This window comes from Anopheles coluzzii, chromosome 2 (assembly GCF_943734685.1).
Source record: "Anopheles coluzzii chromosome 2, AcolN3, whole genome shotgun sequence".
In the NCBI taxonomy this organism is placed as follows: Eukaryota; Metazoa; Arthropoda; class Insecta; order Diptera; family Culicidae; genus Anopheles; species Anopheles coluzzii.
The window spans coordinates 84,590,645-84,606,519 of NC_064670.1; the positions used below are offsets into that span (position 1 = coordinate 84,590,645).

The 15,875-nt window shown below is 46.8% G+C and overlaps 1 protein-coding gene across 1 annotated transcript; it reads right to left on the minus strand.

Annotated features, from left to right (window-relative positions):
- Nucleotides 1–11,456: 11,456 nt before the first annotated feature.
- On the minus strand, nt 11,457–12,766 carry LOC125908406 (trichohyalin-like). The gene is made up of 2 exons (XM_049611137.1): nt 11,585–12,766; nt 11,457–11,510 (listed from the first exon to the last, which is right to left on the minus strand). The coding sequence occupies exons 1-2, from the start codon at nt 12,764–12,766 to the stop codon at nt 11,457–11,459; spliced, it is 1,236 nt and encodes a 411-aa protein (XP_049467094.1).
- Nucleotides 12,767–15,875: the final 3,109 nt, after the last annotated feature.

The following is a 15,875-nucleotide window of genomic DNA, read 5'->3' on the forward strand; positions in this document are numbered from 1 at the left end:
AGGTTCAAGACCATCCATTCGCTTGCAAGGCTCGACGAGAAGTGCCGGGTTTTATTACTCATTTCTCTCCTTACAGTTATATGATATAATATGCTATAATATAAGTTGCTATAATCTAATTTTAAATCTACAATAATGGATACAACAGCAGCGATGTCAAACATTCGACTCATTTGGTAGCAAGGGCCGCTACATAGTTACGTAACATCACTAAAAAACTTAGTGCAAAATTTATTTTATTAAATCTAAGAAACGTTGTACTAAAGAATGTTTATGGGAGTTAATTTGCAACTGGCCTCTCTCTTTCTCTTGTCGGCCTGCTCATGATAGAGCACGTCGATGTGACATGGCCCGGTCAACAATAATTCTCCAGGATGCTCGGTCCCTTGCTGCAGCCTCCCATTCATGTAGACACCCGATTTCCGACAGGTTCACCTCCCCTGCGCCTTATGCCGAACTGGGGATCGCTGTCGAACACCTTCTTGGTGGGGCATGAGTCTGGCATCCTCATGACATGATCCTCGTATCCCCAGACATCGATGACATCCCCAGCCATCGTATCCTGCCAGCCTTCACCACCGTCAGGATGCTCGGTTCGCCGTACAGCTCAGCAAAGATGGTTCGGAGGGTGCGTCGCTCAAACACGCCCAGAGCGTTTGCATCCTCCGCTCGGATGGTCCAGGATCGTGTCCGTAGAGGACTACCGGGCAGCATACCTAGGAGCTGATTGCAAAGCACTTCTTTTTGCTAAACAAGCTGTATATCCTTGTTCATCGCCGATATAGCTTGAACACCTGCAACACAATGGCAGTGTTTAAACAGATTATTCTTCCTGCTACAACATATGGTCTTGTAGTAGACAAACGAGCGCGATTAAAAACATAAAAAGGTACAAGTAGGGCTGAATAGATTCTTCTGGCTTATAGTGAATACTCCTCAGCAAATGATACCGGTACGAAATCCTTGTGGGAGAGCTTTTATATTTTTTTACTGCTATTTCTGTCGATCAGCCTTAAACTCTTCTATTGTCTCCTGACAGAACAATGTTACAATCCTGCCTCCTGGCAATACAGCGCCTGCCACAACTATATGGACAGTCGTTTTTCGCGATTTGCGGAAAATCCATAAGATATAGATAAAAACAGTGAATGTATGAGTTGTGCAGAATACTATTTCACATCTTCGTATATTTTTTTTTCAATTTTTTAACACATTTTTATACGACTGATGACGAAAAACCAAATTAATGATCGTACCATATCTATAAAGACACTTCGAAAAATAGGTTTTATGTGCTAACTAACGCATTTAAAAATCGTTCAAAAATATAAATAACATATTCTACAAAGGTTTTAAATAAATACATTTTTGAACGATTTTTAAAAAGTGTTTTAATAACTTATTTTAAGGTTTTATAAGTTTTATGAGAGTAATTATCAAAATATTTTTTTTTTCGAATATAAAAAAATTAACACAATTTTTTTTCGCCTGTAATAATTGTTTCGAAAATGCAAACCAAAGTACGTAAAACGTTTTTCAAAAACTATTTTGAAATTGCCATGAGAACTTTATCAATTTTGTGAACAACGGTTCAAAACTGATTGCCATGAGAACCTTATCAATTTTGTGAACATCGGTTCAAAACTGATCCGATCAAACAAAGGAGAACATCGATGGTGAAGTGGGTGGTGAGAGGAAAAAAATATCAGACTAGGATTACATTCCTTAACTATGTATGCAACAGCAGCAAATATTTAAATTGTGCTAAAAATCGTTGTTGAGCTTTTTGTGTCGCTTTTGTTTGATCGGATCAGTTTTGAACCGTTGTTCACAAAATTGATAAGGTTCTCATGTCAGTTTCAAAATAGTTTTTGAAAAACGTTTTACATACTTTGATTTGCATTTTCGAAACAATTATTACAGGCGAAAAAAAAATTGTGTTATTTTTTTATATTCGAAAAAATATATTTTGATAATTACAGGTGTCCCCCGAGATACGACTGTATTTGGGACCAAAAAAATGTCCCAAAACAAGGCGTAAGTCGAAAAAGTCGTATGTCGAATATCTATGAATATAAAGTTTATAACCGAAGTTGAAGAGTTGGAATTTATGATATCGTGTATTTTATTTAAAATAATGTTCGATAATGTAATAATTATATTTTAAAAACCATAAACAATATAGATATTCAAGATAGGGTAGTTGTGGAATCTTTGGAAATGTATGTATAACGGTTATCAGCCCAGATATTCAAAAAAATACATCAATTTCTTGTCAATGACAATTTTTAACTGTCAAAATCAAAATCGTCGTATCTGCGAATCGTCGTAACTCGAGGGGGTCGTAACTCGAGGGGGTCGTAACTCGGGGGACGCCTGTACTCTCATAAAACTCATAAAACCTTAAAATAAGTTATTAAAACACTTTTTAAAAATCGTTCAAAAATGTATTTATTTAAAACCTTTGTAAAATATGTTATTTCTATTTTTGAACGATTTTTAAATGCGTTAGTTAGCACATAAAACCTGTTTTTCGATGTGTCTTTATGGATATGGTACGACCATAAATTTCATAAGTCATAAGTCATAAGTCGTGTAAAAATGTGTTAAAAAATTGAAAAAAAAATATACGAAGATGTGAAATAGTATTCTGCACAACTCATACATTCACTGTTTTTATCTAGATCTTATGGATTTTCCGCAAATCGCGAAAAACGACTGTCCATATAGTTGTGGCAGGCGCTGTATTGCCAGGAGGCAGGATTGTAACATTGTTCTGTCAGGAGACAATAGAAGAGTTTTAGGCTGATCGACAGAAATAGCAGTAAAAAAATATAAAAGCCCTCCCACAAGGATTTCGTACCGGTCTCATTTGCTGAGGAGCATTCACTATAAGCCAGAAGAATCTATTCAGCCCTACTTGTACCTTTTTTATGTTTTTAATCGCGCTCGTTTGTCTACTACTAGACCATATGTTATAAGAATAATCTGTTTAAACACTGTGTTGTGTTCTGCATTTGACTATTTTATGAACACTTATACAACATACAAAATAAATAATAAAACATAATACACAATACACTTTAAAATATAAAAGTACGGAGGCCGCGCACCAGCCGCACCGAGCGCCCCTGCCGAAAGCTCCTGCTCGATCGGCTCGCTAACACACTCTAATTGTGCGCTCGGCACACACTAAGCCTTGCGCTGCTTAGTGTGTGCGACAGTGTGCGTGACACACTGTCATCCTCCTGGACGTTGACCGGTGGCAGCGCAACTGCCACGGCAAGTCCAGGGGTCGGCACGGCTGCCCACAACATACTGCCATTTTGTTGCGGGTGTTCAAGCTATATCGGCGATGAATAAGGGTATACAGCTTATCTAGCAAAAAGAAGTGCTTTGCAGTCAGCTCCTTGGTATGCTGATGGAAGAAGGTTTTTTTTTGAAGAGGGAAGAGGGAGTTGGGAATGAACATAGTTGAGTTGTAAAGTAAATCTGCCTTTTTAACTATTGAGGTAGCAGACTACTGGCCACCATCTCCCCTTACCGGCTAGAACAGAAGTGAGATGAGGGAAAGCTCCGAGGGTTACCAAAAAATGGTCCTTGTCAGGCTGCGCTGTCCTCCCCCCAATCTCTGTATCAATCCTCTGGGTGACCTGACGCTATATGCAGGACAAGAGTCCCCACGCAGACATTCCCCGACGATTCCTCCGACTAGTATTACAGCGGACCATGTAATCGAATTTACCCCATAAGTGGGTGAACTGCTTTTAATTAATACCTGTCATTTATGGATACAATGGTTTACGTGATCTCGAAAGTTTATGTTTTGATTAAAGATAACACCAACGTTTGTTCCAGTACGAGACCAGTTAATAGTGCTGCCTAAAATATTGATTCTATGACTGCCGGAAGGGCTCAATAGTTATCTACGCATTCTGTGTAGAATGATTATTGCCTGAGTTTTAGCCTGATTTATTTTAAGTTTCCAAGCATGTAAATGCTCAACGATGATGTCGACGCATTTTTGAGCTCTAAAACGTAGTTCATCAGGTTTGCGTCCCTTAACGGCTACAGCTGTGTCATCCGCAAAGAGTAACAGTTCACACCCTTGTGGTAGCGAAGGTATGTCAGCCAGGAAGATACAGAATAGAAGTGGCCTCAGTATACTTCCTTGCGGAACTCTCACCGAGATGCCGATACTATCTGATATTGTGGATCCTAAAGCGACACAGAATGATCGATCCTGAAGGTAATTCCGAATCAACTTGATGAGAAACTTAGGTATCCCTTTGATTGACATCTTGTGCAGCAGGCCATCATGCCACACGTTGTCAAACGCCTTTTCAAAGTCCTGCATGACAACGGCTGTTGTGACAACAGCGTTTGTTATGGTTCTGGGGAACACCACAAAGGTAGAGAGGAAACTGTTGAAGAGTTCCACTGCTCGACAGGAGAAAACTCCATCGCGATTGAACCGCGTTATTAAGTTAAGTGTAGGCATGGGACAATTGTGCGAGACCTATGCCGCACACTCAGTTCATTATAGTGTGCGGTTGATCGCCGCACGCAAAAAAGTGAACGGGTAGGTCTTCCGCATGCATACAGAACTAACTGAACTAACTGTTGTCACACACAACGACACAAGAAGATCGATCGCACTTTGCGCGAGAAAGAATGCACATATTGCTAGCGTGGTCAGATTGATCAATCGCACACAGCCGCACAAAAAGAACTCCTGCCGCACACTGACCCCATACTGAGTGAGAAAGAACACTCACAGCCGATGGGTCATTCGCACACAGCCGCACGCATGTTCGGTTGGGTCAGTCGCACACATACCGCACGCGTGTTCAGTTGGGTCAGTCGCACACTACCGCACAAAAAGAACTCTTGTCGCACACTGCCGCACGCGCGTTCTGTTAGTTCAGTCGCACACTGCAGCCCTCGTATTCAGTGTGGTCAGTCGCACACTACCGCACAAAAAGAACTCTTGTCGCACACTGTCGCACGCGCGTTCAGTTAGTTCAGTCGCACAAAAAGAACTCTTGTCGCACACTGCCGCACGCGCGTTCAGTTAGTTCAGTCGCACAAAAAGAACTCGTTAAGCGCACAGCAACATAAAAGAGAAAGCTTGTAGATTTTACTCGTTTAGATCAGCTTTCGTTACAAATCAACTTAAGTATATACAGTCTGTTCTCGAGCTACGTTTTCTAAGTTCTTGTGTGCAATTAGCATAATTGGCTCAAAGGATTCTCAAATGCAAGATAAATTATTGTTTTACCAAAAATTTGAGAGCCTCTTAAAAACCAGAAATTTTCAAATTGTCTGCATGAATTGTGATACATAAATTGTTTAATGTAAAAACCTAGTTACCTAGTTATGCATGAACCGCGTATCTCGGACTGACTGTATTTATAATTAAAAATGCAGCCTTAAAAGCAATAACTTTCTGTTCTTGCATTAAAATCTCGATAAAATTAAACATGATATTTAAAAAAGGTACTTACCTCCAATTGAGCGACTGACCTACCGCACGCGTTCAGTTCATCATACTGAACGAACTACATCGCACGCGTTCACTGAAAAGAATCAAATTGCCCAAGCCTAGTCATCATCATCGCGGCACCATCATCATCGTCATCATCATCGCGGCATCATCATCATCGTCATCATCATCGCGGCATCATCATCATCGCCGTCACACTATCGCCGCCGTCCCAGGGAGCGGCACAGCAGAATCATCAGCATCACCGCCGCGTCATCGCCATCGCGGTGTGGCCCGAGAGCAGCAGCAAGCGCTGCTCAGCGCACCAACATCGGGGTCCCCACATCTTGGCAGCATCGGCCGGAAGGGTTCACCACGCCGGTATTCCCTTGGTGGAATACCCCCGCGTCGGTTCGAGCCCTTCGGTACTAAAAGGGGGAGATGTTGTGGGCAGCCGTGCCGACCCCTGGACTTGCCGTGGCAGTTGCGCTGCCACGGGTCAACGTCCAGGAGGATGACAGTGTGTCACGCACACTGTCGCACACACTAAGCAGCGCAAAACTTAGTGTGTGCCGAGCGCACAGTTAGAGTGTGTTTGCGAGCCGATCGAGCAGGAGCTCTCGGCAGGGGCGCTCGGTGCGGCTGGTGCGCGGACACCGTACTTGTATATTTTAAAGTGTGTTGTATCAGTTCTGTTAATTGTGTTTTATTATTTATTTTGTATGTTTAAATAAAGTACAATAGTGTCTAAACATAAAACTCCGCACTCTCCAGCAAACGGATTCCCAAGTTGTCCTCGGTGACGTTATGGAGCAGCTCCGCGCCAACTCTACCGACCCTGCGCACCTGAGACCTGGAAGAGAGGTACAATCTACCTCCCCATGCTTTCGTCCTGTCCACAGGCGCACGTCTGGAATTAGATGGTGGGCCCAACGTATGTATCGGCTGCTGGTTGTGGCAGCCGTATCGTCCCACTGGAGTTGCCACTGCAGCTGCGACTCCTCATGTTCGTCCTGACGAATAATCTGTCGGCTGCTGTCCGGACTAGCCTGCAGACGATGGTAGCAGCGGGCGTCTTCTTTTATCAGCAAGTGGTAGGGCAGTTCCTCGGTCAGTACTACCGCTACCTCGCAGCTCGTAGAGTGAAAGGCGCTCGTGATGCCCTGTGCCAGGGGTCACTGGACGCGATCCAATATCCGCCTGCACCACTGGCGGTCCGTGGCTTCCGCTCAGACGAGTGTGCCGTAGCGGATAATGGACGCTATTACCGCGGCTAGCAACTTCCGCTTCCTCAATTGGGGGCTGCTGAGGATGCGCATCACGCCGCGCAACGCTCGCACTACACACTAACACACCGTCGTACATAATGTTCCACAGTTGTGGGCCCAAAATGGACCCCTGTGGAACACCTGCCGTTTACGAGCTCCCTGTCGGCGAAGTAGTCCTGCAGTATGCGGCGCAACTGCAATGGGACTTCCTTCCCCTGAAGCGTCTCGGCCAAGTTTATTAAACTCTATACAGATTACGACAGCGCTCTTGAACGGCTCACCATTTTGAATATCTTGTTTACAATTTGTTTGTCAAAATCGACGCCAATCAGCTGATGCTTAGCATCAACAACAGAGTAACAGAATAGAAAACTTTTGCGTACTTTTTTAATAAACTAATACATATCCCACCGTTAATATAATATTATATTTTAGCTCAGGATAGCCGATTATAGAGACCCGGTGTATGGTCGATCCTTACAGCTTTGCCGTAATTCTCTGTTCACAACAATCACCTGCTAAGGCGACTGTGAGAATTATTGTAGCGGGCAGAGTTTTCAAACGCGTATGCTGGTTCTACAAAGTGAATATAGATTTTCAATGAATGGGCACGATCGAACCATTAGCGTCGATTCTATAACATCACATAGTTATCTGAGGGGCAACGAATGAGGGCAGGAGCAAGTGCGGAAAGCCACGTAAAGCCACTATGTTTATCGTACCGGGCGGGCAGTGAATCGGCTGATCGGACGATGGATTAAGCACACATTTTTTTTTTTTTTTTAATGTATCCGCAGTTTATTTGTCAAAAATTTTTTTTTATAATTTACATACAACTGCGCGCACCTTCCGATGGGGGTTACCCGTTAGGGATTTACCCACCGGATAAGACCGTCCGATTGGACCTTCCTTTTTATTATTATTATTAAAATTATTACGCATTTATACACTATTGTGCCTTCATCCTTTATGAGAAAAAAAAACCTTGTGATCTAGCTTAAGCCCTTCCGTTACTCGCGTGGGAGTCATCCTCTGTGCCTTGAGCAGCTCTCTTAGCGCCCTGATGTTACTTGAGCGGTAACGGCTGCTTCTTCTTCTGGTGTTAGGCCAGTACGCCTCTCCTGCCTCTCGCCCGATGGTGGCGGTGACAATGGTGTCACCGTAGCTTGGCGCTGGTCCATTTCCACAGTAAGTTGCGCTGTGTGACCCTGCAGCCGACTGTCGGATAGTTGTTGTTGTCCGACCCGTCTCTGCGTTCGCCTCCGGTTGGGTTGTGGTGTCGGAGGTGCTACTGCTGCTGTTACTGGTGCTGGTGTGGCTTCGGCTGGTGTTGCATCACTGGCTGCTGGCATGTACAAAAGTCGTAACGCAGACGCCAGTTCCATGTCGCCAAGCTGCTCCGCGCGTAGCCGAGCTCTACGGGCCCTTGTTTGGCGGTTTCGGGCCGCTCGTCGTACTGCAGCCTCGTCCTGCGCCTGCTCTGCGTTGACTGTCGCCTCTTCGGAGGCGGAACTGATAAGCGCGTTCATCGCTGCCTCATCCTCTCTCCAGCGCAGTTGCAGAACTGTGGTTATGCGTTGTGCCGCTTCCTTGATTCGGGTCCAAGAATCTGAACTTTGCAGCAACCTCCGCCCGATGTTCTCCTCGGTAATGGGACCGTCCGTTCCCAGATCCAGTAGGTCGCTCCGGACTTCTACAAATCTCGGACAGTGGAACAGCACGTGAGCCACTGACTCGACCGAGCCTGTGCATTCCGGGCATTCTGGAGATGGAGCGAAGCCGCAGACGTGCAGAAACTCTCGGAAAAATCCATGTCCCGAGAGTATCTGGGCAAGATGAAAATCCACCTCACCCCGCTTCTGTACCATCCATGAATGCACATCGGGAATCAGGCGGTGTGCCCAACGTGCATAGCGGCTGGCTCCTGGATTTGCAGCGTTCGCGTCCCACTCCCGTTGCCATGCCGCAAGTGTCACAGCACGTTCCTCGCGTCGGATGACCACTCGACTCGCCTCTGTGTCGGCGAGGTATCGCTGGTGGCATCGAGCATCCTCCCTTATCAGATGGTGATGTGGAATGAGCCCGGCCATGAGTACAGCAACGCTGTAGCTCATGGAGCGAAATCCGCTCACCACTCGCTGCGCCAGGTGTCGTTGGGCACTTGCTAACATCCGCAGGCACCACTGGCGTTCCGTGGCCTCAGCCCAGATGGGTGCACCGTAGCGGATGATTGACTCCGACACCCCGGCGAGCAATCTCCGCTTGGCTACCTGGGGCCCGCTGTGATTTCTCATGACGTTGGTCACTACCCTCACCACGCGACTGGCCTTGTCCACGACCATTTTCACGTGCGGTCGCCACAAAAGGTGGTCATGAATCATCACCCCCAGGTAGCGAATCGCCTGCTTGGAGCGAATCTCAACTCCACCCACTCGCATTGGTATCTCAGGATGCCCTCGGCGGAGGCTGGATATCATAACGCATTCCGTCTTTTCTGGAGCCAGCTGCAGATGGTGTTGCCTCATCCACGCGTGCACTAATTCCACTGCTTCCTCTGCTATTCTCGCCGCGTGTTCTGGCGTTGTTCCTGCCGCTAGAATCGCCAAGTCATCGGCGAACCCAACTATCTGAGCCCCTTCAGGGAAGTCCAACCGCAGCACGCCGTCGTATCCGACGTTCCATAGTGTGGGACCCAGAATAGATCCTTGCGGACAGCCGGCCGAGACTCGACGCGTCACGGGACCTTCTGCAGTGTCGTAAGTCAATTCCCTGTTGGTGAAATAGTCCTGCAGAATGCTGCGCAGCTGCAGAGGAACTCCTTTCTCTCTCAGCGCCTCCGCGATGCATTGCCAGTTGGCGGTGTTGAACGCGTTACGTACGTCGAGTGCAACAACCATGAGACATCGCCTGTCGCGGTTGTTTGTGCGCCCAAACGACATGGCTCGTCGACCCGCGTTCACCACCTGTTGGATAGCCAGCAATGTTGATCGTCCGCGCCGAAATCCGTACTGATGCTCAGACAGTTTTGGGTTCTCCGGATTCTCCAGGTGCTCGTTCAAGCGGTTCAGCAGCAACCTCTCGAACGCCTTGCCCGCGTTGTCCAGAAGGCAAAGCGGACGGAAGGATGATGGGTCGCCCGGTGGTTTGCCCGGCTTAGGCAGGAGTACCAATCGCTGCTTTTTCCACTGTTGTGGGAAGCAGGACGTGTTCAGGCACTCCTGGTACACCTGTCGGAATGGGCCAGGGTATTTCGTTATGGCCACTGCAAGTGCGGCATTTGGCACCCCATCAAGACCCGGGGCCTTCTTAGGATGCATGCTACTAGCGATGGTTTGCAACTCCGGATCGGTGATCTCACGAAGCGGCACCATGTTGCCAGCTTCGTTTCCGTCTATAGTGGGCCACTCTGCTGGGGGATGCTCCGGGAACAACGTGGAGACCACTCTCTCCAACACCGCTGGATCGCGCTCCTGTGCCGTACGTGTGGGTTTCATACGATAAAGGACCTTACGGAAAAGTTGCCCCGTCTCATCGTTGTGCATCGCTAGCACCATACATTCGAAGAATTGCTTTTTGCTAGCTTTAATTGCAGTCTTTAATGCATTTCTCGTCTGCTGGACCTCGGCTGCCACTCCCAGATGGTTGGGTGGTACGTTGCGCAGCTGATCTGCCTCGCGGCAAGCCTCTACCAGGTTCGCGATTTCCGGGGTCCACCAGTATGCTGGCCGGCCTGTATATTCCTGCGAAGGAAACACGCGTGACATAGTCTCGTCACAGGCCCGTGTCAATGCCTCCACCAAGCTTTCTGCACTCGTGCCTCGCTCCTCAAACTGGGAAGCCCGCAGCGATGACTCGAATAACTGGGAGTTGAACTGTCGCGTGTTCCATCGTGTCCCAGCCAAACGCGCTGATGCTGAGCGTTGTCCCCGTGGTATCCCTCGTCGATCCGTCGTTGGAAGCTCGCCGATTGTGTAGCGGATGTACACATGGTCGGAGTAAGAGTAGCTCCGCAAGATTCGCCAGCAAGTGGCCGGGTTTGTCGCCAGGTCCGGACGGCAGATAGACGGGCTAGCAAACGCCACGTCAATTCTACTGGGCCGCGCTACTCCACAGCCCCGGAAAGTGGGTTCGGTTCCGACGTTAAGGACTTCGAGCTGGAGACTGTTGGCCAGCTGGAGAAGCGCCTCACCTTTCTGGTTGGTACGCTCGCTCCCCCAAGCGTTATGCCAGGCGTTGAAATCGCCTGCCAGCAGCACCCGTGGATGGCCTTGGGCCAATACGAAGATCCGGTCTAAGATCCCCTCAAACTCCGCCACTCCGATGTGAGGTTGAACGTAGCAGTTCACAATCGTTACCCCATTGACGTCTGCTACCACGACGCCCGGAACTCGGACACTTCGGATGCGCTGGATAGGGTATCGTACTCCGCTGGTTACTATGGCCACCTTTTTGTCGCAGTCAACCACCCAGTTGCCGTTATTTTGGGGAACTCCGTAGATTTCCGACAACAGCACAACGTCCACTTTTTCTACCCGCATCGTATTGAGCGCAAGATCTTGCGCAGTCCTGCTCTTGTTGAGATTTATTTGTAAAATATCCATCAACAAGTCCGTGTTGTTATCGCACAGGAGGCGGCGGCGATACGATGCGGGCCGCCGCAGATCATGCATTTTAGGTCGTTATTGCAGTTGGCTGCCTTGTGGTCAATCGCTCCACAGCGCAGGCACATGCCGGATCTGTCGATCCCCTGGCAGTCCCTGGACATGTGGCCGCGTTCCAGGCACCGGAAACAACGGCGCGAATTTGGCAACGGTTTCGGTGCTTCTCGTACCATGCAGCAAGAGTAGCCAATTAGGAGCCGCTTATCTATGAGATGGTTGGCGTCGCTGCGTGGCAATCGCACTCGGGCACGCTGTGAACCATCGCGCCGCTCCCAGATGTTGATAGTAGCCAGCGTCGCCTCCTTCTCTAACACTGTCTGGAATGTCTTGCGGATGTCCTCCTCCGTGGCCAACATGTCAATATTGGTGATAATTATCTCCGCCATCTCAGTGACAACCCGCGCAGTACCCATCTCACCTAACTCTTCCTGTATTTTTTTCATGAGGGCTACAGCGTCAGCGTTGCGCTCCAGTTTAAGGCGCAGGTGGTCGCGCGCCGTTCGATGTCCCCTTCGAATCTGGCGATTTTCCTCAGCCAGATTCGGGTTCAAACGAACTTTTTCGTACAGCGTTTGATAGGTTTGACCCGTACCCGGTGCCACGAATATTTCATCTGGCCTCTTCCGAGCAGAGCGTCTCTGCAGGTTTTCGCACCGTTGATGTTGCTGACCAGCTGCGTCTGTTGTCTGCAGACCCGCCCTCGGCTGCTCCTGCTGGTGTTGTTGTTGTTTCCGCCGCTCCGTCCGCAGCTCCTGCCAACGACGCGACTTTCGCTGGACAACTTCTGCGAAGGAATCCTCGAGTGTCCCCGCTGACGATGAGGCTTCTTCTATCAATTCACTTTCCTGGTGCTGTCGTTGGAGCTGACGTAGTGACGGTTGCAACTCTTGCGACTGTCGCACAGTTAGTGACTGCCGTGATGGTTGTCGGTGTTGTTTTCGCTGCTGCTGCTGCTGCTGTTGCTGGTTGCCTCTTGAATGGCTGGGTTTGGAACTGTTTCCCATAAGCAATGAGATCAGCTCCCGATCGCGCTGGGCCTCTTCGCATAACGCCTTCGTGCGTTTTTCGGCTTCCTCTCTGAGGGCGTCCTCGCGACGCCTGGCATCTTCCCGCGCCTCCTGTGCTGCGCGTTCTACCCGTTCAGAGCTTTCTGCAAGCTGCTGCCGCATAAGCCCGAGCTCGACTTGGAGCTGGGTAATCACAGCCTGCAGCTCCGTTTTCTCTCTGCGTGACTCCTCAAGCAGTTCCGCTTTTTCCCTGCGCGATTCTTCGAGCAGCAAGCGCAATTCGCTCACATCGCTTGAGCGTTTCGTGAGGCCCGTGTCAATGCGAGCCTTTGTAGCTACAGCCATAGCATTTGGCTTTTTTGGAATCGCCCCGCTGCTACAATCCATTGGGATTGTTCTCGTTCGGAGCGTCTTCGCGGTTCCATTCATGCTGTTGCCGCTATCATATCGTCTTTTTTTTGGTACGTACCGCTGTAAACTTTCTGAGCCGCTGTACTGCTGCTGCGTGCCGCTCCGCCGTCTGGATCCTCGGATCCGGCCGTCTAACCGCGCTGACACGAGTTTTAGCTGTTTTCAATCCTTGAATCCTACCCTATATCCCCCCTTTTTTGTTTGTTTTCACGCTTCCCTCTGCTTATGCGAATTGCGATTGTGTGCGAGACTGTGAGCCGACGACAATAATTTTCGCTTATTTCCGCTGTGGTTCCTGTGGTATTCGCAAAACCTTCACTAAATCCTTGTGCAAATCACCTACTCCTCTCGATGTGTGCATCTGAATTCCGTAAACTTTGTCAATATCAACTGTTTTATGACCGATCCGGGCTTGGAGCTACACGAACACATCCGATCACGCTGAACACACACACAGCCCCCGTCGATTAAGCACACATTGACAGCAGCAGATCGGTCGGCCGATGTCCGGACCAGAGAGTGGATCCTACGGTGCGCTTGGCTTGGGATCCTACGGTGCGCTTGGAGATGACTGATTATATAGCTGACTCTGGCCTTTAGCTGGTTCAGGACTTGATGGGGAATCAGGTGGGTATCAGGTGTGTATTCAACCCAATGTTTACAAGTCAATCTGTCATCTAGACATATTGATGTAACCGTGCTGAGCGCCCAATCGGACACTTGTTGGTTTTAATCATTTGGCCAAAAATGGTGCTTAGCTCATGAGGCACGTAATAAACATGATGTAGGAAGCGACCAAGAAGTGTGATATGTTGCTTCACACAGTGAAGGTTTTAGGGTGCCGGGAGCCTTAAGCGGTAACAAGTCCGATTATCGTTAAAGCTGCAACTACCTTCACAATGTTGATTGATATCGTATTTCGACATGCAAGCTCTACGCGTGTGTGCAGATTCAATTGTAATTATGCAATTAATATTTGCATTCTTCTTTGTAGACCTGGTAAGCGAGTCCTGAGGACAATAAGAGGATTCCGAGTGATCTCCAGATTGGTTGGTCTGGTTACACATCGCACATAACACATACTAAGAGATTCCCGGTATATGATGCCTTTTGTTCCACTTGGTCCAGTCTACTTGAACACAGCCAATTTAACTATTTGCATGAAGCTAAATTAAAAAAATGTTGCGAGTAGCCATTCAAAATAAATGCAACGGAAGATCACTTGTGGTTGCCATTGCTGTTAGACGTGTAGTGTAAATATTTTATTACATTATATTCCAAACTATCACTCACAGTCATTGATCCTCAAACTAAAATTTTACTCACAAAAGAAGATGAGTAAAAATAATGCCAGTACAAGCTCATATAAAAATTTAGCTTTAAACCTTATTTGTTCGAAAAAATTTAGTTCAATCCTATACAGTGGCCGTTATGGCAGGGGCCCTAAAGTGCATGCTTACAAGTTTCTTACCGCTGGGGGACCCCGGTATCGCTAAGACATCATTGATTCCATACTTAATAAACAAATAATAAATTCCATTTGAGTATCCCTTCGTTATTGAATAATTGTTGGTGAAGGATTAATATGTTTGTCGTATTTTTCTCCTATAGGTTGCTGACGTGTAACAAACATATTCGTCCGCATGAAAATTCATGGAATCGCTCAGCACATTGACTTAAATCAAATCAAGTTTATTTAAATTTCATTGAAATTTATAAAAATCCGATCCGATTTATTTTAAAATTGTATCTGTTTACATATGTTAATAAAAAACAAGGTATTTTGACTAAGTGGATGGCTATTCATCAATCCACCCTTGTAATTGCATTGGAATACAGGAATCTGAGGTATATCAAACAGAGAATAATATATAAAACAAAATTATATAAGTATATAAAATACTATTAACTTAATACTATTAACTTAATACTATTAATTAAACTAACTATTACAGGGTTTCCCACGATTTATTGGTTGGTTCCCACGATTTATTGGTGCGTTCCCACGATTTTTTGGTCATTTCCCATAATTTTTTGGTAGCAACCCACGATTTATTGGTCGGTTCCCAAATATTATTGGTCGGTTCCCAAATATTATTGGTCGTTTCCCAAATATTATTGGTCGGTTCCCAAATATAATATAATATAATACCGACCAATAATATTTGGGAAACGACCAATAATATTTGGGAACCGACCAATAATATTTGGGAACCGACCAATAAATCGTGGGTTGCTACCAAAAAATTATGGGAAATGACCAAAAAATCGTGGGAACGCACCAATAAATCGTGGGAACCAACCAATAAATCGTGGGAAACCCTGTAATTATATCTAGAGGAAGTTAATTTACGTGTTTTATAATCTTTGTAGCTAGTATTTCTGTTATACGTTCACCGCCCACAATTCTTCCTTCTGGATTCATTTTCAAAAATACTTTTGTTGACGCTTCGCTTGGATGTCAAATGATAACTTGACGAAAGTGAGTTTCGTCAAGTGAGAATGAGCACGGTAGGAAATGATGAGTAGCGGGTGAATTGCCACTCGCGTGAGTGGCAATCATAGAAAAATTATAAATAGGGCAACATAATGAATACACTTTCTCTTGCACTTTGGAAATTCAACACACAGCGGTAAATATTCAGCCCACGCAAAATCATCCGAAACGTTCGCGATTGTTCATGGTGCCGTGACCAGGATTGTGCGAATATCTGGTTTTTAAATCGCAAGTTTCGATAATTGCATCGGGGTTTCGTTTTACCGCTTGTGCCACACACTTTTTGGATTGCCGCAAACTTACAGCTGATTTTGCCGCATCACGCAAGTCACTGTAATCGCAAACACCCACATCCACTAACATAATGGCCACACCGCCCGTTGTTTTGGCGTCCCGGCGGACTGTTTTATTGGGAATTCTCTCGCGATACGAGAAATTCATTAAGGATTTCGTCCCTGAACGGGATCAAGTAGAGGTGGAAATACGCGTTAAAAGGTTCGATAAGCTGTGTGCGGATTTGGAAGCTGTGCAGCAACAATTGGAAGA

Bases quoted from the DNA above. Each gene is read 5' to 3' on its own strand.
- LOC125908406 (XM_049611137.1), bottom strand. From the start codon at position 12,766: ATGGCTGTAGCTACAAAGGCTCGCATTGACACGGGCCTCACGAAACGC. The intron at 11,511-11,584 runs GTACGAGAAGCA...CCACATGTCCAG, and splicing joins TTGGCTACTCTTGCTGCATG to GGACTGCCAGGGGATCGACA.